The sequence below is a fragment of the Monodelphis domestica genome, chromosome 3 (assembly GCF_027887165.1).
Source record: "Monodelphis domestica isolate mMonDom1 chromosome 3, mMonDom1.pri, whole genome shotgun sequence".
NCBI lineage: Eukaryota > Metazoa > Chordata > Mammalia > Didelphimorphia > Didelphidae > Monodelphis > Monodelphis domestica.
The window spans coordinates 34,916,549-34,941,864 of record NC_077229.1 but is presented as its reverse complement, the minus strand read 5'-3'; the positions used below and the strand labels follow the sequence as shown (position 1 = coordinate 34,941,864).

At 40.5% G+C, this 25,316-nt stretch overlaps 1 protein-coding gene across 10 annotated transcripts in view; it reads left to right on the top strand.

The window, feature by feature from the left end:
* Positions 1-25,316, top strand: part of RNFT2 (ring finger protein, transmembrane 2) — a 91,619-nt gene that overhangs the window by 58,331 nt on the left and 7,972 nt on the right. For 8 of the 10 annotated variants that reach the window (XM_056821675.1, XM_056821673.1, XM_007490304.3 and 5 more), the window contains one exon: positions 23,972-24,121. The exons of the other annotated variants lie outside the window; for them this stretch is intronic. In XM_056821675.1, coding sequence (XP_056677653.1) covers positions 23,972-24,121 — 150 coding nt within the window. The remainder of the gene's footprint in view (positions 1-23,971; positions 24,122-25,316) is intronic. 10 annotated transcript variants of the gene reach the window in all.

Here is a 25,316-nt window from a genome sequence, read left to right as displayed (position 1 = left end):
TTGGATTCTGGATAGGCTTGAGTTCAAATACTACCTCAGATATTTACTAGCTGTGTGACTCTTGGATAGTCTTTTAATTTCCCTGAGCCTCAGTTTCTTCATCTATAAAATGAGAATGATAATAGTATGTACCTCACTGGGTTGTGTAGGATTTTAATAAAAAGAGGAAGAAAGGGAAAGGAAAAAGGGTTCTTTCAGTCAAGTGAGCAGAGCAAAGAGAGAGCCAGAGATTCATACCTGCAGCACTTTACCAAAAGCACCAGCTCCCCAAAAGAGTCCCTCAGTGTGGGTCTCAGCCAAATTTATCTCCCAAGCATCCTTACATAAAATGAGGATGTAACTTAAAAGGATGCTGGGAATGTAGCTCAGGTGTGGCAAATTTTCCATCTGCACAGTTGCTATGAGTACCATAATATATAAAGAAAGGAGTTGGTCAGTCATAAAGTGCTTTGATGATGATGATGACGATGATGTTGATGGTGGTGATAGAATGTGAAACTTGAGCTGAACCTTAAAGGGAGAGAAGAATTATGGGGAGCAGAGGAGAGCAGGGAATGAATTCCAGGCATGAGGAATAGATAGTCCAAAAGCATTGAGATGGGAGAAGGAAATGTCATGTGGGGCATAGAATGAGAAGGCTGCTTTGACGGAACCATAGAGTGTGTGAAAGGAAATAATATCCAATAATGGTTATTATTGGGCATCGTAATTGGAAATGGTAGCCAATAAAAGACAAATAATATCCAGAAAGTTTGGAAAAGTAGGAAGGGTTGTAAAGGCCAAACAGAGGAGTTTATATTTGATTCTAGAGGTGATAGGGAGCCACTGGAGTCCACTGAGGAGAGGGTTACCATGGGTAGACCAGTGGTTTAGGAAAATCGCTCTGGAGGCTGGATTGGGATTGTTGTTGTTTAGTTGTACTTGACTTTTCATGATCCCATTTGGGGGTTTTGTTGCCAAAGATGCTGGAGGCATTTGCCATTTCCCTTCTCCAGATGAGGAAACTGAAGCGAACAGGAGGAAGTGACTTGCCCAGGGCCACACAGCTAGGAAATATCTGAAGCCAGATTTGAACCCTAGGAGATGAGCCTTCCTGACTCCAGGCTTGGCACTCTAGCCACTGCACCATCTAGTGGCCGTAAAATTGGGATAGGGAGAGATTTGAGGCAGGGGAAGAAATTATGAAATCAATGTATTAATCTCTAGGTGAATGGTAATGACAAGGCCCTGGAGCTAAAATGGTGGCTGGGTATGTGAAGAGAGGGAGGAACATGGAAGAGGTGCCATTGAAGAATAAACAAGAAGATTGGGCAATTGATTTGATATGTTGGATGAGGGGGAGAGGGAAGAGTTGAAGATGGCACCCAGATGAGCCTGGAGGATTGGGAGCATCATGGTTCCCCCAATAATAATAATAGAGAAGTTCAGAAAATGGGGTGACTTTGAGGGAAAGGACAATTAGTTCTGTTAGGACTAAATAGAACTTTGTAACATCCAGTTTGAAAGACTCAATAAGTAATTAATGATTCAAGTCTGAAGTTCAGGGGAGAGACTGGGGCTGGGTAGATAAATCTTCGTAGGAGTGATAATTAGGTCTACGAGAGCTGACAAGGCCACCAAGTAAGATTTTGAATAAGTGGAGCCATGGGGCAGGGTTGTTCTGTGGACAACAAGACAGCCAAGAAAATGGAGATGAGGCAGACAGTTAAGACAGAGAATCAGGAAAGTGGTCTTGTTGAGTCTCAGAGAGAAGAGACTATCCAGGAAGAAAAGACAGTCAATAGTGTCAAATGCCGCAGAGGGGTCAAAACTTGGGAAGATTGAGAAAAGACTGGAAGATCTGGCAATTAAGAGGTGATTAGAGACTGTAGAAAGCAGCTTTGGTGGAGTGACAAGGTCAGAAGCCAGATTGAAGAAGGTCAGGAAGAAAATGAGAAGAAAGGAGGTGAGTACCCAGTGAGTTTGGCTCTGAATGGGAAGGGAAATACAGGGGTGGTTGGGCCAGGTTTGGGGTTTGTTTAAAGGATGGGAGAGACTTGGGCATATATCTAGGCAGCAGGAAAGGAATCAGGAGAGAGAGGGGGGAGAGGGAGAAAGAGGGAAGGAGAGGGAGAGAGAGGGAGGGAGGGAGAGGGAAAGAGAGCAGGAGGGAGAGAGAGGGAGGAGGGAGAGAGAGGGGGGGAATGAGAGGGAGGGAAGGAGGGAGAGAGAGGTGGGGAAGGAGAGGGAGGGAAGGAGAGGGAGGGAAAGGGAGAGAGAGAGGGAGAGGGGGAGAGAGGGAAGGAGAGAGAAGGAAAGGAGGAGAGGGAAAGGGAGAGAGAGAGAGAGAGAGAGAGAGAGAGAGAGAGAGAGAGAGAGAGAGAGAGAGAGAGAGAGAGAGAGAGAGAAGGAGGGGGGAAGAGTCCACGTATGAGAGAAGTAATCTGTTAGGAAAGAGGGGGAAATATAGAAGGGACAAGAAAGGATGGAGCTTGATGAAGAGAAGATCATCTCTTTATTGGAGACTAGAATGAAGGAGGAAATAACAGTGGGAAATGTCAAGGGATCATAAGGTAAAAAGTCTAAGAAAAGAAGGCATTTGTGGCAAATGAAAGGTTTGAGGAGAGAAGAGAAGGTCTAGAGAACAGCCTCTGCAGAGATCAGAAATTAGGGAGGAGTTAAGAATTGCCTTTGATGCAGTTAGACCCAATTGAAGTTGAATGGCATCCGCTTCTTGGACCCAGTCCTTTGCAGTGCATTGGCCAGAACCTCCTTCCTCTTTGTTTTTATTCTCACCTATTCTCCCATGCAAGTGGTGTGCCTCTAAGGTCCCTGCTGGGACTCTAAGTCTCTGCCCAACTCTCTTGTCTCACAGGTGAGAAAAGAGGCTTACAGGGTGGTTTCCTCCAGTCACGCACAGCTAGAGGGGGTGTTTGGGACAGAAGAAGACTTACTGGGTTGGAAGTCAGAGGACCTCAATCCCCAACTCTCCCATCTTTTGCCTCTGTGACCTCAGGCAAGTTATTTAAACTGTGTGAGCCTCAGTCTCCTCATCTGTAAAATGGACTAAGGACCCCTGACACCCCTTCCTTAACTCTTGGATTCCATGGATCTTGACCCCGTGTCCAATCCTCTTTCCATTGGAGATCCCTACCCTTTTTCTTCATCCATTTACTCTGCTTACATCTGATTTCATCATTTTATCAAGTTGACTCTCTGGGTGCTTGGAGATCCTCCCAAGCCAGGCTGCATCAGCCGATATAGAGAGACCACCGCCAATGGGAGTGCTGTGCTGGCAGTAGGGGTGCATGGGGGGGTTCTAGGCCTGCCTTGGAGTGGGATGACAGGGGAGAGATGGCCTTAGCCTCTTCAGAGAGAATCGGATCCCAGGCCATTTAGAGCTGAACCGTCAACATCTTATAATTACCCTCCCCAAGTCCCAGGGACAGAAAGATCTGTTTATTGCAACCATGCCATGTGCCAGAGGCTGTTGCTGGAGCACGTGGGTGCACCCTGTTAATTTTGACGGCAGGTTTTAAATAAACAGGGCCCGAGCCAATGAGGATGATGGAGCGACAGCTCCAGCCTCCACCTGATACGCTGTTTGTTAGTAGGCTGACTTCTTGTCTCTGCCTTGCTATTCCCACGGGTACACAGGAGCCTCGAACTCAGCCCTGGGGACCATCTGCCAGCCTGCTCTGGCAAAGCCAACCCCAGAAACAGATCCAATGGATGGAAGCCCTTTAAAGTAAACCCATCATTCTTTAGAATTTTCCTCGGCACAACTCTGAGAGGGGAAGGCAGCAAGAGTTTGGATCTCCATTTTGCAGAGGAGAAAACTGAGGTTGGGGGAGAGGTGAAGGGGTTTCTTCCTCCCTAGGGCTGCACATTTGGGATGACAGTATTATTTCGAGCTCAAAGGGGCCTTAAAAGTCATCAAGTCCAAGAGTTCTTTACCTATTGTCTATAGACAAATTTCAGGAACTTGATCTTTATTTTCACTAACTTCTAGCTGGAATTTTGCGTGTCTTCTAATTATTTAAAAATATGATTCTGGGGGGCAGCTGGGTGGCTCAGTGGATTGAGAGTTGGGTCTAGAAATGGGAGGTCCTGGGTTCAAATCTGGCCTCAGATACTTCCCAGCTGTGTGACCCTGAGCAAGTCACTTAACCCCCACTGCCTAGCCCTTACCACTCTTCTTCCTAAGAACCAATACACAGTATCAATTCCAAGACAGAAGGTAAGGGTTTAGAAAATATGATTCTGGGGGGCAGCTGGGTGGCTGAGTTTGAGAAACAGACCTAGAGACTTGAGTTCAAATTGGACCTCAGACACTTCCCAGCTGGGTGACCCTGGGCAAGTCACTTAACCCCCATTGCCTAGCCCTTATCGCTCTTTTGCCTTGGAACCAATACACAGTATTGATTCTGAGATGGAAGCCAAAGGTTTAAAAAATTATCCTTAGAAGAGAGCCATAGGCTTCACCAGAGTGCCAAAGAGATCCAGGACACCAAAAAGATTAAGAACCCCTGAATGTTCCAATACCCTCATTTTACAAAAGAGGAAACTAAGGCATATTGAGGTGTATAGAGATGACTTGTCCAATGCAGTAAGTAGTAAACTGGGTCTTCTGACTTCAACTCCAGTTCAGTCATTCAACGAACAAGCATTTATTGTTATTAATTTTTGTTGTTCAGTCACTTTTCAGCCTGACTCTTCATGACCCCATTTTGGGGATCTTCTTGGCAAAGATACTGGAGTGGTTTTCCATTTCCTCCTCAGTTCATTTTACAGATGAGGAAACTGAGGCAGACATGGTTTTCTTGGCAAAGATACTGAAATGGTCTGCCATTTCCTTCTCCAGCTCATTTAGTTTAAACCTTTCCCTTCCATCTTAGAATCAATTCTGTGTATTGGTTCCAAGGCAAAAGAGTGGTAAGGGCTAGGCAATAGGGGTGAAGTGACTTGCCTAAGGTCACACATTTAGGAAGTGTCTGAGGTCAGATTTGAACCCAGGACCTCCCATCTCTAGACCCAACTCTCAATCCACTGAGCCACCCAACTGACCCCCAAAGCATACACTTTTGAACACTGGCTGGAATACTCTCTGAAGACCCTGTGGCTATATGTAGTGTTCAGAAGGAGTAAAAAAGACCTGGATTCCAATCTTCCCTCAAATCCTCTAGAACTGTGGACAAATTACTTCATTTCTCAGTGCTCCAGCTAGCCCTTGGAGACAAGTGTCATTGTATATGGGTAGAGGGAGTTCCCTCCAAGAGTCCTCTCCTTTGATGAACACAGGCCTGGTCCAAAACATACCTTGACCAGATGCCCCAGAAGGCCTCTTAATTTCTGGGATCTCCAAGCCCTTCAGGGAATGCTTGGGGATATGGGGTCTTTGGTTTTATTAACAGAGTGGTCACTTCTTCAGGAGTGGGATAGAAGCCAATCGTGTGAAACTCAAATAGAAATGGGAGCCTATAAACTGCATATAGGGATCCCTGCAGGCTCTACTGGCTTAGAAGACCACATAGTAACATTATCTGTATTCTATTGTATTTTTATTTCTTATGTTATCAATTTCTCAGTCTGGTTTCAGTCCTGCTTAGGAGGGTTGCGGGTTAGCCTGCAGCCCCTCCTGGAGTGTTTAAACACCTCTGATCTAACCCATTCAGTTCAAGAGAACAAGTATTAATTGGGCACCTACCCTATGTCAGATGCTGGAGATAAGGGAAGGCTATGATGGCATATAAGCAACTAAGTACAAGACAGAGAAAGGGAAGGAAGGAGGAGAGAGAGAGAATGGGAGAGAAAGGAACTTAGAAAAGGGAAAGGAGGGAGAGGAAAGAGAATGGGAAAGGAAAGAAAGAAAAGGAGATGAGGAGGAGAATGAGGAAGAGAAGAAGAAGAAGAAGAAGAAGAAGAAGAAGAAGAAGAAGAAGAAGAAGAAGAAGAAGAAGAAGAAGAAGAAGAAGAAGAAGAAGAAGAAGAAGAAGAAGAAGAAGAAGAAGAAGAAGAAGAAGAAGAAGAAGAAGAAGAAGAAGGAGGAGGAGGAGGAGGAGGAGGAGGAGGAGGAGGAGGAGGAGGAGGAGGAGGAGGAGGAGGAGGAGGAGGAGGAGGAGGAGGAGGAGGAGGAGGAGGAGGAGGAGGAGGGGGGAGGGGGAGGAAGAGGAGGAGGAGGAGAAGGAGGAGGAGAAGAAGGAGAAGGAGAAGAAGGAGGAGGAGAAGACATTGGAAAGGGAGGGGAGAGAGAGAGAGAGAGAGAGAGAGAGAGAGAGAGAGAGAGAGAGAGAGAGAGAGAGAGAGAGAGAGAGAGAGAGAAGGGAATGAGAACAACATTCCTTGTGGAAGAGTCACCTGAGCTTGAAGAAAGCCAGATTTTAAAAGGTTAGAGGTGAGAATGGAACCTACACCAAGTATTCCTTCCTCTGAGGTACCCATCCTAATTCAAATGAGCCATAGCACAGGGTTCTCCATTCTCTGGTTGGTTTGGTGGTGCTTTGTGGTTCTTTGTGCATTTCTTTTTAAAAGCCACAGTCCCAGTGGGTTTGGGAGAGAACCCCTAGGGCAATTGTAGCTTCCAGCCAACCTCCTGTGACTTCCTGTTCCCTGTAAGATAAGATAGTAGTGCTCTGTGTTTTCCGGGCACTGCTCCTACCTGTCTTACTGCTCCTTCTTGGGCTTCTTTTCTGGATCCTCCTCCAGGTCTCCTTCCTTACTGTGGAGGTCCCCCAAGGTTCTGGCCTAGGTCTTCTTCTTTTCTCCCACTATTCTATCTCATTTGTTGATCTCATTGTTTAAATATCATCTCTATGTCAGTGATACCCAGGTCTTCTTATTAAGCCCTACCCATCCTCTCTCCTAACCTCAAGCGCCATATCTCCAGCTGTCTATTGGCCAACTCCAACTCTAGGTCCTTGACAAACTGAACTCATTATCTTTTCCCCAAGCCCTCCCGTCTTCCTAATTTTCCCATTACTGTCTAGGGTACAACCTTCCTCTCATGCTTGTCACTTGGGTGTCTCCCTCAACCCTTCAGTCCACCTGACTCCTCTCCCCCTTCCGATATGATCAGTTGCCAAGTCCTCTCTTTGCTGCCTTCATGGCATCTCTAGCCCATCGCCCCTTCTCTCTCCTGATCCAGCCAGGACCAGGCAAGGGCAGGTCCTCGCCTCCTCATTCCTGCCTGGATTATTGCAGGGATCTGCTTCATCCTTCCCTGTTCCAACCCATCCATTCCTGGAATGCTCTTCGTCCTCCCCTCCATCACTGTTGACCTTTTGAAGCAGTGGATCATAGCGGACATTCAGAATATTTGGGTTCCGATCTTGGCTAGTTCCTATAGGAGCCTGGGGAAGTCCCTGACCCTCTCCGAGTCTCAGGGAGGGGATCTGGTTAGATGAATTTTATAGCTCTTTTGGCAACCTCCCCAGAAGTCCTTCTTGAGCTCCCCTGCTTGTTGGCTGTCTCCCCCTTTCAGTCATCTCTTACCTTCCCCCACAGACTGCAAGCATCTTGAGGGCAGGGACTGTCATTCCTTTTTTGAGGAGACACAAAGTAGGTGTTTAATAGGTGATCACTGAGTCGAGTGGAATTATTCTACCTCAAGAACGAGCAAGAAGGGATTGGCAAGAGGAGAGACGGAAAGGACGTTGACTGCACTGTCTGCGAGGCAGTTGTCTTGGTTAACCTTCAGTGGGACTTGCTAAGCATTGGGGGTAGCAGCATCTTAGGGGGCAGGGAAGTAGGTGGGTATGAAACTGTCAAAGGCAGCGATAGCCTTGTCATTAGCAAAAGCCACCTCCTGTCCCCAAGGCTTAAGAAATAAAGGATGATTGCAGCAAACTGGGGCTCCAGCCTTTCATGCTAATTTAATAAATTGCTCACTGGAGTGAGGTGGGGAGGGTGGGATGGGGCGGGCTTGGGGCTGCAGCAGTTATGCTATGCACTGCCCCCCAGGACCTGGAGCAAAAAAAAAAAAAAAAGAAAGAAAAGAAAAGAAAACCCACGGGTCCTCTCGCCACTGCGGCTGTGACCTCATCCCGGAGCGGTGCATCCCGGGGGGCTATGAGATCATGAGAATGCCAGAGCTCTCTGAAGGATTCGATTTGTTGAGAGCAGTGGGATCAGGACGACAGGCTGACGGAGTGATCTCATCCCTGAGACCCGGGGGGAAGGCATTGGCAGAGGCTGGCTGCATCCCAGCTCTGCTCAGGGATGAAGGGGATTAATGACCAGGGCTGGGGATGACATCACCAGTGGTACCCCGGAGCCAGGGTAGCGCCCTGCCACAACTGGGGAGGGGGTCTCTTCCCCTCTCTCTTTTCTTCCCTCCATCCTTTCATTCCTCCCACCTCCTTTCTCCATCTCTTTTTTCTGTGTTTCCCTTGTTCTTTCTTTTCTCTCCCTCATCTTTTCTCTTTTCATTCCCGTGTCCTTTCTTGCTCCTTTCTCCCCCTCCCACTTTCTTTTTTCCCTCTCCCTTTTTCATTTCTTTCTTTTCTCTTTTTTCATTCTTTCCCACTCTCTGGCTTTTTTGTTTTCTTCTGCATCTCTCTCATGTTCTTTATCTCTCTTTGCTTTAGTTCTCATGCTCTTTTTCTCTCATCTCTTGTTTCTCCTTTTTTCCTTTCCTTTTCTTTCCTTCTCCTTCACTCTTCTCTATGTTTCTTTTCTCTGTTCTCCTCATTTCTTTCTCTCTATTTGCTTTTATGTACCTTTATTACTCACCCTCTTTCTTACTGTTTTCTGTTTGCCTTGCTCTCTCTGTCTCTCTCCCTCCCTCTCTCCCCTTTCTTCCTCATCCCCCTGTCTGGTTTGCTTTCTCTTCTCCCTTTAACTTTCTTTTTCTTCTCTATCTTGTTCTATCTCTCTTTCTCTTTCTTTCTGTCTCTCCCTCCATCTTCTCTTTCTCTTCTCTCTGTCTTGTTCCCCCCTCTTCTTCCTCTCTCTGATTCGCTTTGTTTTCCCTTTAACTTGCTTTTTCTTATCTGTCTTGTTTCATCTCTCTTTCTGTCTCTGTCTCTCCCTCCATCTTCTCTTTCTCTTTTCTCTGTCTTGTTCCCCCCTCTTCTTCCTCTCTCTGATTTGCTTTCTCTTTTCCCTTTAACTTGATTTTTCTTCTCTGTTTCTGTCTCTCTTTCCCTCCATCTTCTCTTCCTCTTCTCTCTGTCTTGTCCCCCCCCCCCCCCTTCTTCCTCTCTCTGATTTGCTTTCTCTTTTCATTTTCATTTGCTTTTTCTTCTCTCTGTTTCTGGCTCTGTCTCTCCCTCCATGTTCTCTGTCTCTTCTCTCTGTTTTGTTCTACCCTCTTCTTCCTCTCTCTGATTCACTTTGTTTTCCCTTTAACTTGCTTTTTCTTCTCTATCTTGTTCCATCTCTTTCTTTCTGTCTCTGTCTTTCCCTCCATCTTCTCTTTCTCTTCTCTCTGTCTTGTTCTCCCCTCTTCTTCATCTCTCTGATTTGCTTTCTGTTTCCCCTTTAACTTGCTTTTTCTTCTCTGTCTTGTTTCATCTCTCTTTCTCTTTCTTTCTGTCTCTGTCCCCTTCTCTCTCTCCCTCTTTCCCTCATTTGCTCTTTCTCCTACCTTTCATTTTCTTTCTCTGTTCTACTCTTTCTCACCTCTCCCTCTCCTTTTCTCTGGGTGTCTTTCTGGTTCTCATCTCTGCCTCATCTCTCATGTTTTTCTCTGTGTGTCTCTGCCCTTCTCTACCCAACTTCCTTGACACCCACCATCCACACTTTATCAACACTTGAGAGACCCGTGAACACTACTCCAGCTCTCCTGCTGGCTTTCTTTGACAATCCTCATTTGCCATACCATTTTCTTCTGGTTCCTGTTCTCAGGATGTCAAGTGAGCAAGCCCGTGATGGGGGGGGGGGGGGAGACTGGTAGGGAGGGTGAAGGGGGCACATGTCTTCCAGAGAGGGGGAAGATTTCAGTTAAGGGCCAGGCTCATCTTTTCTTCCATCTGTGTGTCAAGTTGGCATAGTCTTACAGTGTGAAAGGGCTAAGTGCATCAGTACTGGCTGTCCTGAGGGGGAGAGAACTTCACTTGCCTTGCTCTCATTTGCAACCCTGAAATAACAAACAGAGGGATGGAGGCCCTCTCCTGTACACAACCCTAGAAAAACAAGCCCTTGTTTTCAGGCCATCGCTCAGGCTCAGTCCTTCAGTATCAAAGCAGGAAATGTGGCCCCCTCTCTGGCGAGTGACCCCACAATAACAAGTGAAGGCAGAGTTAAAACAAACAATAAAGAGCTCAGGAAAGAAAGAGACTGGAGGAATGACCTTAGAGAAACTTTTCCACTGCAAGAAAGGGGGGAACCCAAGGATTGAGAATAAATAAGGGTGAATATCTTAGAAATAATTTCTCCATAATTCTCTTATTCATAAATTACTTTGAAAGTTTTAGAGCTGGAAGGAAACATAGAACAGAGAATATCAGAGTGAGGAAGGACCTAAAACCCATTTAAGCAAAGGCCCTAATTTTACAGATGAGGAAACTGAGGCCCAGAGAAAAAAGGAACAATTTGTCCAAAATTTCAGTTAGTTCATATGATAAGATCTTTCTAGCAAGAACCTAAAATCATTTCTAATAGAATTTGACCCATTTAAAGAGCCCCAGTTAATATAGTTTTAAATGAGTCCTATTTCTAATAATTCTCCCTGTATTTAGAGAAACAGTCTTAGATTTGGGAGGGACACTAAGCCATTCCTGCACAAGAATCCATTTCACAATCCTTTCAGAGATGAATAGTCATTAAACTACTGTTTGAAGACCTCCAGAGGAGGGGAACTCACTATCTCTTAAGACATCCTATTCTCATTTTTAGAATATGTTTCCCTGTATTAAGCCTAAATCTACCTCTTTGCAATTTCTACCTAGTTCCCTATGAGATAGGTTAAATAAACTAATCTTTCTTCCATTTGACAGCCCTCCAAATACTGGAAGATGTTATCATGCCATCACCCATATCTTCTCTTCTCCAGGCTTAACATATTCACTTAAACTTTCTGTTGTTTTTCAGATATTTCTGACTCTTTGTGATCCCATTTCAGTTTGTTTTTTTTTTTGCAAAGACACCAGAGTAGTTTTCCATTTCCTTCTCCAACTCATTTTATAGCTGAAGAAACTGAGGCTAAGTCAAATGACTTGGTCAAGGTCACATGGCTAGTAAATACCTCAGGCCAGATTTGAACTTGGGAAGATTAGTCTTCTTGACTTCAGACTCAGTGCTCTATCTATTTTACCACCCAGCTGACCTTCTCCTTGATAGGTTCTAGTTTATCCATGTCCTTCTTAAAACATAGCACTTGGAAAAGACCGTAATATTCCAGATACTGTATGCCCATGGCACAGTATAGTGGGACTATTGCCATCATCCTTGTGGGTACTAATTTTTTTAATGCATCCTAAGATATTGGTAGCTTTTCTGGCCAAATATGACAATTCTGACTCATTGACTTTGTAGTACACCAAAACCCCAAGATCTTATTTTTTACAGTAAACTTAATCTAGCCATACACTCGCATCCCTAAGAAGTAGCTAAGCAGATAGACTTGGAGTAAGACAGACTTGAGTTCAGGTCCTATCTTAGGCAGTGTGACCCTAGGAAAAACACTTTACCTCTCTTAAACTCAGATTCTTCATCTATAAAATAATATAATTGCAGTCAATCATTTCTTAGATCTATTTTAGTTATTATATTATATATAATATAATATATTTTATATAATATATATATTATATATACATATATAATATATATATTAGTCTATGGGCCTATGTTCCTATATTTGTATTTTAGGTACTTTGAGATACATAGAAGTATGTGTATTCTGTATTATTCCCCTTTAGAAGTTGCCACAGGTTAGTCATATCTAATTTTCCCACAGTCTCTTGGGCTCTGTGTTTTCTCTATCTCTACCATATATCCCTGAAGTTTATTTTTTTAGCCTAAATTTAGAACTTTACAGTTATTCCTATTAAATTTCAATGTATTTGTTTCTGCCATTTGTAATTTTTTATATCCTTGATATTCAGCATATTAGTTGTCCCTACCGGCGTAAAGACATCTGTAGTTTTAGTAAGCCAGTCTTCTATGACTTTATCCACATTATCACTAAAAGTATCCAGCTGAACAAGACTAAAGATAGACCCTGGAAGTACTCCACCAAAGAGCTCCCTTCAAGTTAGCATCAACCCATTAGTGCCTGTTTGTGGGGCCTGTGATTCATCAGGTTATGAATCTATATAACCATTTTGTCACAAACTCCACATCTCTCCATCTTGTCCATGAAGATAATGTGAGAGACTTGGTTAGTTATAATGATGAAATGCTAATATAATCTTGTCTACAAATACAATGACCCTGTCACAAAAAAGGAAATTCAATTAATCTGACACAGTTGTTCTTGAAGAAAACCATGTGTCTTTTAGTAATCATGGCTTTACCTTCTAAGTGCTCTCAAACTAGCCATCCTTTGAGTAAAGTGCTCCAAAATTTCATTGGCAAAGTCCAATTGATTTTGGCTCATAGTTGATAAATTGCACATTTTCCCCTTTTTTGACCACTGGGATAATTTAACCTTTTCCCAATTCTGTAACATTTTTCCTTTTCTTCAGTTTGATTCAATTCAGAATTCAGATGATTAAAAAATCATCAAGACCAGTGCTGTGGAGTTAGAGAATTTAGGCTCAAATACTACCTATTACTTATTATTTTTGATGCATTTGTGCAAATCTCCTAGGCCTCAGTTTCCTCATCTGTAAAATGAGAAAACTGGATTGAGTTGGCCTCTATGATACCTTCCAGCTTAAGATCTCTGACCCTATGGTCTTTCCATCCACGAGGAAACCTCAGCCTATCTGGCTTATCTGCCAAAAGGAATCATGGAAGATCATGCCCCTTACTCCCTCAACCCTACTTTCTACCTCTTTCTCAGGGAACAGTCATCAAGTCAGTATTATTGCTACTCTGGAAAAGGGATGACTATTGATTTTTTTCACTCATACTTTTTGTCTTAGAATCAATTCTAAGTATCAGTTCTAAGGCAGAAGAGCTATAAGAGTTAGGCAATTGGAGTTAAGTGACTTGCCCAGTGTCACACAGCTAGGAAATGACAATTCATTTTTCTATGGCTATCTTTCCCTTTCTTGTGACTCTATAGACCAAAACTTCCATCCATGACCACCATCTCTCTTTAAGTATTATCTGCCCCTTTTTGAGGATAGAGGTTGTTTCACATTTATGTTTATATCCCAGAGCCTTGTACCTGTGCCTAGAATATTGCCTGGTACATTTTTATTGGACCTATGATTTCTTCGGTATAAAGAACTCTTAGATGAAGACATTTCATCCATCAAATTGGCATATTGACATCTCTTGAACATAAAGAGTTGAGTCTTAAAGAGTTGGCACAATGAAGCACTAGTCCTGGAATCAGAACTGAGTTCATATCTAACTAGTTGGGTGACCATGGACAATTCTTTTCATCTCCACCTGTTTTAGTTTCTTCATATATAAAATGGGTATGTTAGTAGAACCTACCTCCCAAGGTTGTTATGAAGATCAAATGGGATGATATTTGTAAAGTGCTTTCCAAAACCCAACATGCTAACTGAATGATGATGGTGATGATGATGATTGGTACCTTGAGATAAGACCCAGAATTTAAGAGTCCAAAGGAACCTCAGGTGTCCAACCCACACACAAAGCAAAAGATCAAGAGTCTTCCCTCTCCATCCAACATCCCAGGAAATTAGTCACCCAGGCTCCCTTAGAAGACCTTTGAAGATGTAATGGCTTTTCTACTAAAAGCAATGCAATAATGCAAGACAATTCTGAGGAACTTATGAGAAAGATGCTATCCACGTCTAGAAAATAAAAACTGTGGGAGTAGAAATCCAGAAGAAAACATATGATTTATCACTTGTTTATATGGGTATAGGATTAGGGATTTTGGTTTTAAAGGATTGCTCTATACAAAAGTGAATAATATGGAAATTGTTTTGAGTGATTACATATATATATATATATACATATTATATGTATATATATATATACATATTATATGTATGTATATATATATATGTATATATATATATAATCCAGTGGAATTGCTCATCAGTAATGGGACAGGGGAGGGAGACAACAAGAATCATGCAACCATGGAACAAAATTAAAAATTAAATTAAGTTTAAAAAATAAATAAGAAAAGAAGACCTTTGAGGATGGGAGATTTATCAACTTCACGATCAGCCCATTTGACTTCTGGACAACCCTGATCATCAAGGCTTTCCTTATATTGAGCCAGCTAAACCTGCTTCTCTATAGCTTCATACAATTAATCTTAATTTGCTCTGTCTTTTAGAGCCAATATAAACAAATTCACATCTTTTCCCTAGACTAATCATCACTTCTTCAACTCATTCTCATGTAACTCTTTTTATTCCTGATCTACTCACAGCTTTAAAAAAAATTCCCAGTTCTAAATTCTGTTGCCCATCTTTCCACCTACCAATTGAAAAGGCAAGAATTGATACCCATTAAATATATAAAATCATGCAAAACACATTTCCACATTAGTCATATTCTGGGGAGGAAAAAGCCAGAAAAAAATAAAGGGAGAAAAATATGCTTCAATCTGTTCTCTGGGTCCATCGTTTTGTTATGTGGAGGTAGAAAGCACATCTTGAGTCCTTTTGGAGTTGTGGTGGATATTGTATTGATCAGAATTATTAAGTATTTCATAGTTGATTACCTTTACAATATTGCTATTAATGTGTAGATTGTTCTCCTGGTTCTGCTCATTTCATCTGCATCTGTTCATATACGTCTTCCCAGGTTTTTCTGAAACAATTCCCCTCATCATTTCTTATAGCACAGTAGTGTTCCATTACATGGATATGTTTTCATTTGTTCAGCCATTCCCCAATTGATAGATATCCCATTAATTTCCTGTTCTTTGAAGCCATCTGGGTCTTTCCCCTTTTTTTTCCCTTTGATCCCTTTCTAGTATAAACCTACTAGTAGTATTGGTGGATCAAAGAACATACAGGATTTTTTAAAATCTCTTTGGGCAGAGTTCCAAATTGTTTTCCAGAATGGTTGGATCCGTTCAGAACTCCATCCACAGTTATTAGTGTCCCTATTTTCCCACATCCTTTATGATATTTGCCATTTTCCTTTTCTGTCCTGTTAGCCAATCTAAAGGGTGTGATATGGAACCACAGGGTTGCTTTAATTTACATGTCATTAATCAGTGATTTAGAGCATTTTTTCTTTGATTATTGATAGTTTTGGTTTCTTACTCTGAAAGCTGCCAATGACCATTTATCAGTTGCAGAATTTCTCTTATTTTTTTAAATTTTGCAAAGTTCCCTATATATTTGAGAAATGAGTCTTTTATAAGGGAAACTTGCTTTATTTAGCATTTTTCAGCATCTGATTTTTCTCCAGATTTTGGCTTCATGTTTTTGTTTATGTAAAATCTTTTCAATTTCATGTCATCAAAATTATCCATTTCACCTCCTGTGAAGAATATTGTTTGAAATCTGATAGGGGTAAGGCCCCCTTCCTTCATTCTCTTTTTTCATTGATTTCCTTGGTATTTTTGACCTTTTGTTCCTGCAGATTAATTGTGTTGTTATTTTTAGTTCTGTACAATAATTCTTTGGTAGTTTAATTGATAAGGCTCTGAATAAGCAACTTAAAACAGATAGAATTGTCGCTTTTTATATTGTCTTGGCCTACCCATAGGAAGTGAATGTTTCTCCAATTATTTAGATTTGTTTTTGAGTAAAGAGTGTTTTGCAATTGTGCTCATATTGTTTCAATGTGTGTCTTAGCAGGTAGACTCTCAAGTATTTTATACTGTTTTAATTTTTAATGGAATTTCTTTTTCTATCTCTTCTTGCTATGTTTTGTTGGTAATTTATAGAAATGCTGATTATTCATGTGGGTTTATTTATATCCTGCAACATTGCTAAAGTTGTTAATTGTTTTGACTAGTTTTTTAATTGACTCTCTAGGGTTCTCTAAATATGCCATCATATCATCTGCAAAAGTGATGGCTTTGTTTCCTTGTTGCCTATGCTTATTCTTCCATCTCTTTTCCTTGTCTAAATGTCATTTCTAATACAATATTGAATAATAGTGGTGATAATGGACATCTGTGCTACACCCCTGATTTTCTTGGAAAGGCTGTTTGTCTTCATTATAAATAATGGTTACTTTTGGTTGTAGATACATCCTATTTATAATTTTTTAAATCCTTACTTTCTACCTTAGAATGAATACTATGTATTGGTTCTAAGGCAGAAGAGTGGTAAGGGCTGGGCAATGGGGGTTAAGTGACTTGCCCAAGGTCACACAGCTAGGAAGTGTCTGAGGTCAAATTTGAACCCAGGACCTCCCATCTCTGGGCCTGGCTCTCTATACACTAAGCTACCCAGCTGCTCCCTACTATTTATAATTTTAAGAAAAGTTCCACTTATTCCTATGCTTTCTCATATTTTTAATAGGAATGGATATTATATTTTATCAAGAGGTCTTTCTTCATCTATTGACATAATTATGTTATTTTTGTGGGTTTTTTCTTCTTGATGTGGTTAATTATGTTTATCATTTTCCTAATCTTGAACCAGCCCTGCATTCCTGGTATAAATACAGCCTAGTCACAGTATATGATCTTTTTGACATATTGTTACAATTTCTTTACTAGTGTTTTATTTTAAATTTTTGCATCAATATTTATTAAGGAAATTGATCTTTCATTTTCTTTCTCTCTTTTGCCTCTCCCTGGTTTTGGTACCAAAACCATATTTGTGTAGTTGAAGAAATTTGGTAGGACTCCACCTATTTTTTTAAAAGTCTGTAGCATATTGGAATTAATGGTTCTTTAAAATGGTCCTCATAAAATTCACTTGTAACTCCATTTGATCTTGGTGATTTTTTTCTTAAGTAGCTGATTTATGGCTTGTTCTTTTTCTGATTTCTTTTTCTAAGATAGAGTTATTTATGTATTCTATTTCCTCCTCTGCTGAGATGGGTAATTTATATTTTTGTAAATGTTCATCTGTTTCATTTAGATTGTCAGCTTTATTGGCATATAAAGTTGGACAAACAGCTCTTATTAATTGCTTTTATTTTATCTTCATTGCCTCTGCATTCACTTTTAAAATTTTTGATACTCATAATTTGATTTTCTTCTTTTTTAAATCAAATTATCCAATACTTTATAATTTTTATTGTTTTTATTTAAAAAATAAAATTAGCTCCTACTTCAGTATTTTTATTTTGGTGATTATTTGGAAATTTTCAATTTTCTAGTTCTGTTTTATTTTTTTAGTTGCATGCCCAGTTTGTTGATCTCTTCTTTCTCTCTTTTATTGATATAAGCATTTAGAGATATACAATTTCCCTTAAGTAATGCAAAAATGTTGGTATGTTATCTCATTGTTATCATTATCTTTAATGATAGTCCTCAAGGGGTACCTTAAATATTTCTGTTTTACTGCTTTTGTTCGGAAGTTTCTATACACTAAAAATATATTTTTAATTTTTGTTAAGGTGCTGTGTATAGCTGAGAATTGTATAGTCCTTTCTGTTACCATTCAATATTCTCCAAAAGTTTATCATATATAACTTCTATTCATCTCTTTAATGTCTTTCTTGTAAATTTATGGTTCAATTCATCTAGGTCTGAGAGAGGTAAATAGAGGTTTCCCTTTAGAGTAGTTTTACTGTCTACTTCTCTTATAACTTATTTAACTTTTCCTTCAAGAATTTGGATTTTTACCATTGCAGGGAGGAGGGAGGAGTGGAGGTGATTAAGAGAAGAAGTAGACAGTAAGGTAAGAAAAGAAAGGATTGGAAGGAAGGAGAGAATTTGGAACTCGAAAACAATTTTTTTAAATAAATGATATCTCAGAAACTCATGACAAAAAATGTTATCTTCCTTGTGAAAGAACTGATGGAATCTGAATGCAGACTGAAACATACTGTATTTCACTTTCTCCTTTTTTTTGAGGTATCTTCCACAAAGCGACAAATATAGAAAAATGTTTTATGTGATTGAATATGTAAAATCTGTATCAGATTGCTTACCATCTCAAGATGAGGGGGTGAAAGAGAAAGAATTTGGAACTCAAAAAATTATTTTCAATGAATGTTTAAAAATTGTTTTATATGTAAATTGGGGAAAATAAAATGCTATTTAAAAAAGAATTTGAATGTTATGCCAGTTGCTGTATATTTGTTCATTATTAATATTCATTGTCTGTCGTACCTTTTAACAAAATGTAGTTTTACTGCTTATTTTAATCAGGTCTATTTTTGCTTTTACTTTGTCTGAGATCATGATTGCAGTGGCTGCCTCTTTTACTTTAACTAAAGCATTATAAATTCAACTCCTATCTCTTATTTTAACTCTGTTAACTCTGTGTCTGTTTCAAGTGTGTCTCTTCTAAAGAACATATTGTTGTATGGTATAGTTTCTAATCCATTATGCTATCTCTCCTTCTGTTTTATGGATGTATTAATTCCATTAACATTCACAATTATGGTTACTAACTCTGTATTTCCCTCCACCCTAGTCTTTTCTGTTTGTTGTTTTTGAGTCATTTTAATTGTGTCCAACTCTTTTTGATTCCATTTGTGGTTTTCATGTCAAAGATACTTGAGTAGCTTGCCATTTCATTCTCCAGCTCATTTTACAGATGAGGAAACTGATGCAGAGTTAACTGACTTGCCCAGGGTCACAAAGCTAGGAAGTGTCTGAGGTAAGATTTGAACTCGGGAACATGAATCTTCTTGGCTTTAGGCCCAGAACTCTATCCATTACACCACCTACAACCTATTTTATCTTATGTTTATCCTTCTTTTTTTACCCTGTTCCTTCCTCAAAGTCTGTTTTGCTTCCCTTTATCTAGCCTCCCTCTTTTCACTCTGTCCCCTTATTTTATTCCCTTTTCCTCCTACTTCATTGTTAGGTCAGAAGAATTTTTATATTCAACTTCCCTCTTTGAACCAGTTCAGATGAGAGTGGAATTCAAGTATTTCCTACTCCCACTCCTCACCATTTTCCTTATACACCTCTTTTTTATGAAATTATTTCCCCTATTCTTCCTCTCCCTTTTTTCTTTTCCCATGTATTCTTCTTTTAATAGACTCACACCCACACCCTCTAAGTAGAATCTTAACTGTCTTAATGATGATAAAGTTCTTATGGGTTACCTACATCATCCTATGATATAGAAATAGTAAACAGTTTAATATATTAAGTCCCTTATGATTTCTTACTCATTGTTACCTTTTTATGCTTCTCTTGAGACTTATGTTTAAATGTCAGATTTTCTATTCAGCTCTAATTTTTTTTATCAGGAATGCTTGAAAGTACTCTATTTCATTAAATATCCATTTTTTTCTCTGCAGGATTATACTTAGTTTTGCAAGGCAGGTTAGTCTCAATTGTAATGCTAGCTCCTTTGCATTTGGGAATATCATATTCTAAGCCCTCCACTCATATATAAGTGGTAGCTGCTAAATCTTGTGTAATTCTGATTGTGGCTTCATAATATTTAGATAATTTCTTTCTGTACTTGCAATATTTTTTCTTGACCTGGAAGCTATGGAATTACCTGTACTATTCTTGGGAGTTTTCATTTTGAGATATCTTTCAGATGGTGATCAGTCTGTTCTTTCAGTTTCTACTTTGCCCTCTGCTTCTAATATATTTGGAGTTTTCCTTTATAATTTCTTGAAATATGATTAGGCTCTTTTTATCATAACTTTCAGGTAATCCAATAATTTTAAATGATCTCTCCTCAATGTGTTTTCCTAGTCATGTTTTTCCTGTATTTCATGTTTTCTTCTATTTTTTTTAGCCTTTTTACTTATTTTCTTGTTTCTTATCACTAACTTCCATTTGACCAATTCTAATTTTTAAAAAGTTTTTTTTTTTTAATTTTGGTCTTGTGTTTCTTTTACCATCTGACCAATTCTGATTTTTAAGGAATTGTTTTCTTTTTCTTTCTTTCTTTTTTTTTTTTTTTTGGTGATATACTGACATTTTATTTGTTATTGAGTAAGGGTGGGGGCAACGCTGGGAACGAGTCCAGGGTATATGGGAAGGCAGGGAGGAGGGAGCCCAGATGAGTTATCTGGGTCTGCTCCAGGTGGGAATTGTTTTCTTCAGTTTGGGGGGGGGGGCTCTTTTACCAAACTTATATTCAGTACATTTAGATGGTACAGTAGATAACAGTATTAGTCCTGGGGTTAGGAAGATCTGAGTTCAAATCCAGCCTCATATACTTCTTGCCTGTATGACCCCAGACAAGTCACTTAATTTATGTTTGCCTCAACTATAAAATAGGGATGAGATTAGCATCTACCTCCTAAGGTTATCGTGAAGATCAAATAAAATAATCTTGCTCACTATGTTCCAGACACTGTGCCAAGCATGTAAATTTTATTATTATTTTTATTAGTAGTAATAGCAGTATTTTACCATTTAGCTAATTCTGGTTTTTAAGGAGTTATCCTCTTCGGGATTTTTTGTGCCTCTTACCTAGTTATTAGTTCTCGTTTCATAATTTACTCACATTGTTCTCATTTCTTTTCCCAATTTTTCCCCTGCTGCTCTTATTTGATTTTTTAAAAGTTTTCTTTTGTTCTTTTATAAAAAATACTTTTTGTTGGGTCTTCTGGGATTCTTTTTTGGCTTCTGTCCAATCTGCATTTTTCTTTGAGACTTTTTGTGTCTTTTACTTTTATAAGACTTTTACTTTTAAATGGATTTAAATTTTAAATTTTTTAAAAGTTGTCGTACCAGGGATATGTTGGGAGAGGTCAGCAAAAATGTTTCAAGGCATTGCTTGTTTGTGTCTTGAGCTTCCTTGTCATCATAGAAGCTTTTAATGGTTAGTTTCTTTTTGTTGTTGTTTGCTCATTTTTAAAGTCTATTTCTTGACTTAGGACTCTTTAAAGTTGGACTCTTCAAGGAAGATGGCTGACCTGAGCTGTTTTCTTGGCCTCCTGCTGCTTTCATAGCTTAATGGAGTCCTATAAGTTTTCAGTGCTTCCAAAGTAGTCTGATACCAGGTAGAGGTCTAGTCATTGCCCTCCTACTGGTCCTACCCAGCTAGGTTCCCTGATCCCTCACGACCATGACTGCCCTTCTCTTCCCTGGAACTGCAACCCAAAACTGCCAAATTGCACCCAATCCTGCTCCTAAGACTAGTACAGGAATCACTTGGAATCTTTCTGATCAGGTATTCAGCCCATTATTGTTGTCTCCTAGCTGCTGCTGCTTCCACCAGCCTGTCTTCACTCCAGTATCCACAGACCACTCTTTCTGTCTTCTCAAGCTGCCCTGAGATAGAAAAATGATTCACTGTGACTTTCCTGTCTTTCCCACTCAAAATTCAGTTTGGTGTATTTTTTAAGTTGTTGTTCCGGGGACATGTTGGGAGAAGTCAGCAAAAAAAATGCCAACTCCACTCTGCCATCTTGGCTCCACCCCTTCACAGTTTCCTTTTCAATATAATCTAACCCATTTGAAAACATGATATCTCAGATAGTATGGGCATGAATGTGTCTCAGCCCATTAGAGGTAGGTGGGAAAAAAACTCAGCAGACAACTATTCCAATTTACCTCTGGGGATGCAGGGGGAAGAATTACACTCCACAATGTACTCAACAAGTACTAATCCATCCTTTTCCTGAAGCCCTTCAGGAAAGAGGAGCTTACCAGAGACAACCCATTCTGTTTTGGGATAGCTCTAATCCTCAGGTTTTTCCAGACAACTAACTAATATTTGCTTCTTGGCACCTTCCCTGAATTATTCTGCCCTTTGGGGCTAAGAGGAACAAATAATCCCTCTTCCCCAGGACAGCCCTTCCAAAATTCAGAGAAACCTTTCCTTCTCTCCCCATGAATCTTCTCTTCTCCAGGCTCAGCATTCCTAATTCCTTCACCTGACTATGGGCAGCCAGGTTGCACAATGGATAGTGCACTGGGCTTGGAATCAAGAAGACTGATCTTCATGAATTCAATCAGTCACCTAATGATTATACTCCTAACCCCTCACTAGAATGACATTAGGAACAGTTGCCTGGGCAAACCAAGGAGAGAGTTTCAGGATGATCCTGAATTCTACTTGTTCACTAGTTAAGGATAATTGAAAACTTAGTGCTACTTTACCAGTCAAATTTTGGTTTTGATAATTATTTGATAATTTGATAATTAAGAAGCTCAGTGAAATCTTGCATTGCCTTCTTCCCAAGTCAACTATGTCTGGAGCAAATGGATAGAAAATAATCTGTAAAAACTTGCCTCCCTGCCCCAAATCCCCTAAATATTTCCATCAAGGACAGTGATGGTGAACGTTTTTAGAGAGGCAGGTGATGTGAAAAATGTCCTCAGGTGTGTATGGAGAGGAGGAGGGGAGCAACTCAGCTCTGCATCTCTCTGGCTTTCTAGTAACAAACTCTGGTGAACTTTGTGCTGGAGTAATGGATCGTTTGCCCACAGAGAGGGCTCTAAGTGCTCCCTCTGGCACGTATTCCAGAGGTTCACCATCATGGATCTAGGATATCATTGATAAGAAATGAGTTTTGGGCTTAGAATGAAGGAAAGACTTTGGAATCCCACTTCTCCAGTATCTGACACAAAGACACACATTGTGCCACAGACTGATTCTTACGGAATATCACACAATATATATTAATAAATATTTTGTGGGGTTAAAAAAAGTTAACTATGTGACCCCCCAGGCAAGTCACTTATCCCTATTTGCCTCAATTCTTCATCTGTAAAATAAGCTGGAGAAGAAAATGGCAAACCACCCCCAGGATCTTTGCCAAGAAGATCCAAATGTGATCACACTCAGACATAAATGAAAAAAACAAAAACAAAAAACAAAAAAAACAAAGATGTTCATATGGTATGCTCTTTCAAGACCCTTTGCTGTCCTGACAGCTCTTGTTTGAACACTTTAAATTCCTAGTCAACTCTCCTAGTATTTAAAAATATATAGGATTTTAATAATAAATCAAAAGAGAGGGAAAAGAAAAAGGATTCTTTCAGTCAAGTGAGCAGAGCAAAGAGAGCCAGAGACTCACACCTGCAGCACTTTACCAAAAGCACGAGCTCCAAAAAAGAGCCCTGCAGCGTGGCTCTCAGCCAAATTGATCACCCCAGCATCCTTACGTAAAATGAGGACGTAACCTAAAAGGATGCTGGGAATGTAGCTCAGGTGTGGCAAATTTTCCACCTGCACAATCCCCTTTCTTCAACTTCCCTGTGTCCAACTTTTGTGCCATTTCCCCTTGAATCTTAGAGCTGAAAAGTTCTTTACCATCCTCATCCTTCGTAAGAATTAAGAACACTCACATACTTCAAGGATCAGGGATTTTCCCAGTGACTATTCCTGTTACTGCCACAAGTTACAGCCCATCTCCTCATCAGTAGGAAGACTTTGAGAGTTGCGGGGGCATCTTTCATCCAACCTGGTAATGATTCCCTCTCAACTGACTTAGGTTGGTCCTCAGTCCACAGACCAATATTTTGTGCTGAAAATTCTACACATGGCTGGTTCATCAGGAACCACCAACTTCGGCTATAGCTTCAGCTTGAAATAGCAGCATCCCCTGGAGGGATGAAGCTGACAGCCACTCCCCCTGCACCCGCTAGTAGAGGTGTAGGGTTTCCATCCCCCTGAAATGCAATCTAAATGCCTGCTCCCTTCACCTTTTGATTTTTCCTGGGCGGCAGGCAGCCGCCGGGTGAGGGCAGCGGGCAGGGGTTGCCTCTCCCTGACACTGGTCTCTGCCCCCATTAGAAGCCTGCTTAAGTGCTTCTAGATACTGATTAATGGCCTGTGGAGGTCTCAGAGCATCATTATCATGGGTGTCCAAGCCCCTCTGACATTGCCCTTTGGGTCTTTAGCAGTAATCATAATTGATGCCTTTGGTGTGGTTACAGGGCAAGTTCTATCTGGTGATTGAGGAGCTGAGCCAGCTGTTCCGGTCACTCGTTCCCATCCAGCTGTGGTACAAATACATCATGGGAGATGATCCCTCCAATAGCTATTTCCTAGGAGGGATCCTTATTATCCTGTACAGCCTTTGCAAGGTGAGGTGGAGCAAGGAAAGGAGATTTCCCATAATGGCAGAAACAGATGGTTCTTCTTCAACAAGGGAGGAGAGAGGAAAAAGCCCCCACTGGATCATTACCATTATCTCTTGCTTATGTAGTGGACCATATGTATAATGTCCATGAATCAAATTAGTCTAAATTAGCCCATGACTCCATGTTTTTTTCTTAATCTAAGAGAGCAAAGGGTAGAGAGAAAAGAATACTATTAATGGTCATGTGTGGTAGGGATTTGGGATTTTTTTATTCCCTTTATCCATAAACTGGATCATTGGTTGTATTAGCATAGGGAGCTCTCAATGCAGGTCAGCATTTTGTCTACAACTTAGGACCTCAGAGATTTGCTTAGAGCACCCAAATGTTAAGTGATTTACCCAAGAGCTCGTGACTAATACATATCAGAGACACTACTTCAACCCAGATCGTCTTGACTCCTTAGCCTACTTTCTCTCTGCTATATCATGGTGCCTGATCTCTCTCTCCATTTATCAGCTCTAAAATGATGGTGGTTTCCCCACTGCACCTCATGTTCTTTTGTATAATTATTAAGAATCAAGAGGCACAGTTTCTAGCCCCATTTCTGCTACTTGGTCACTGGGAAATGGGCATTACCTCTCTCAGCTTGTTTTCTCATCTGCAAAATGACAGAGTTGGACTGGTGTCGTATAAGATCATTAGAGACCTGACGTGGGATTCGAAGTCAGGTCTTCCTGACTTAAAATCTCTGCCTTCCTGGAGTTTATAGCACTCAAGAGATTACTGTAGGGTTTATTTTTCCATCAGTTATAGGATCATTGGTTGAGAGCAAAAAAGAACCTTAAAGAATATCTCTCCATTTAGCAGATGAGGAAACTCAAGCCCAGACAGTTTAAATGGTTTGCAGAAGGTCACATAGGCAAGCAAGTGCCTGAGAGAGGATTTAACCCTTGTTTTCTTGACTCCAAATCCCTAACTGCTTGGAGTTCCCAGCTCTCAAGAGACTTCCATATGGATTAAACCAGTCAAGAGTTAATAAGTAAGGGGCAGGTAGGCAGCACAGTGGTTAGAGCATCAAGCCTGGACTCACGAAGTTCTGGGTTCAAATCTTACCTCATACAGTTCCTAACTGCGTGACCCTAGGCAAGTCACTTAACCTCAACTGCCTTGCCCCTGCCACTCTTCTGAAGTTTTAAAA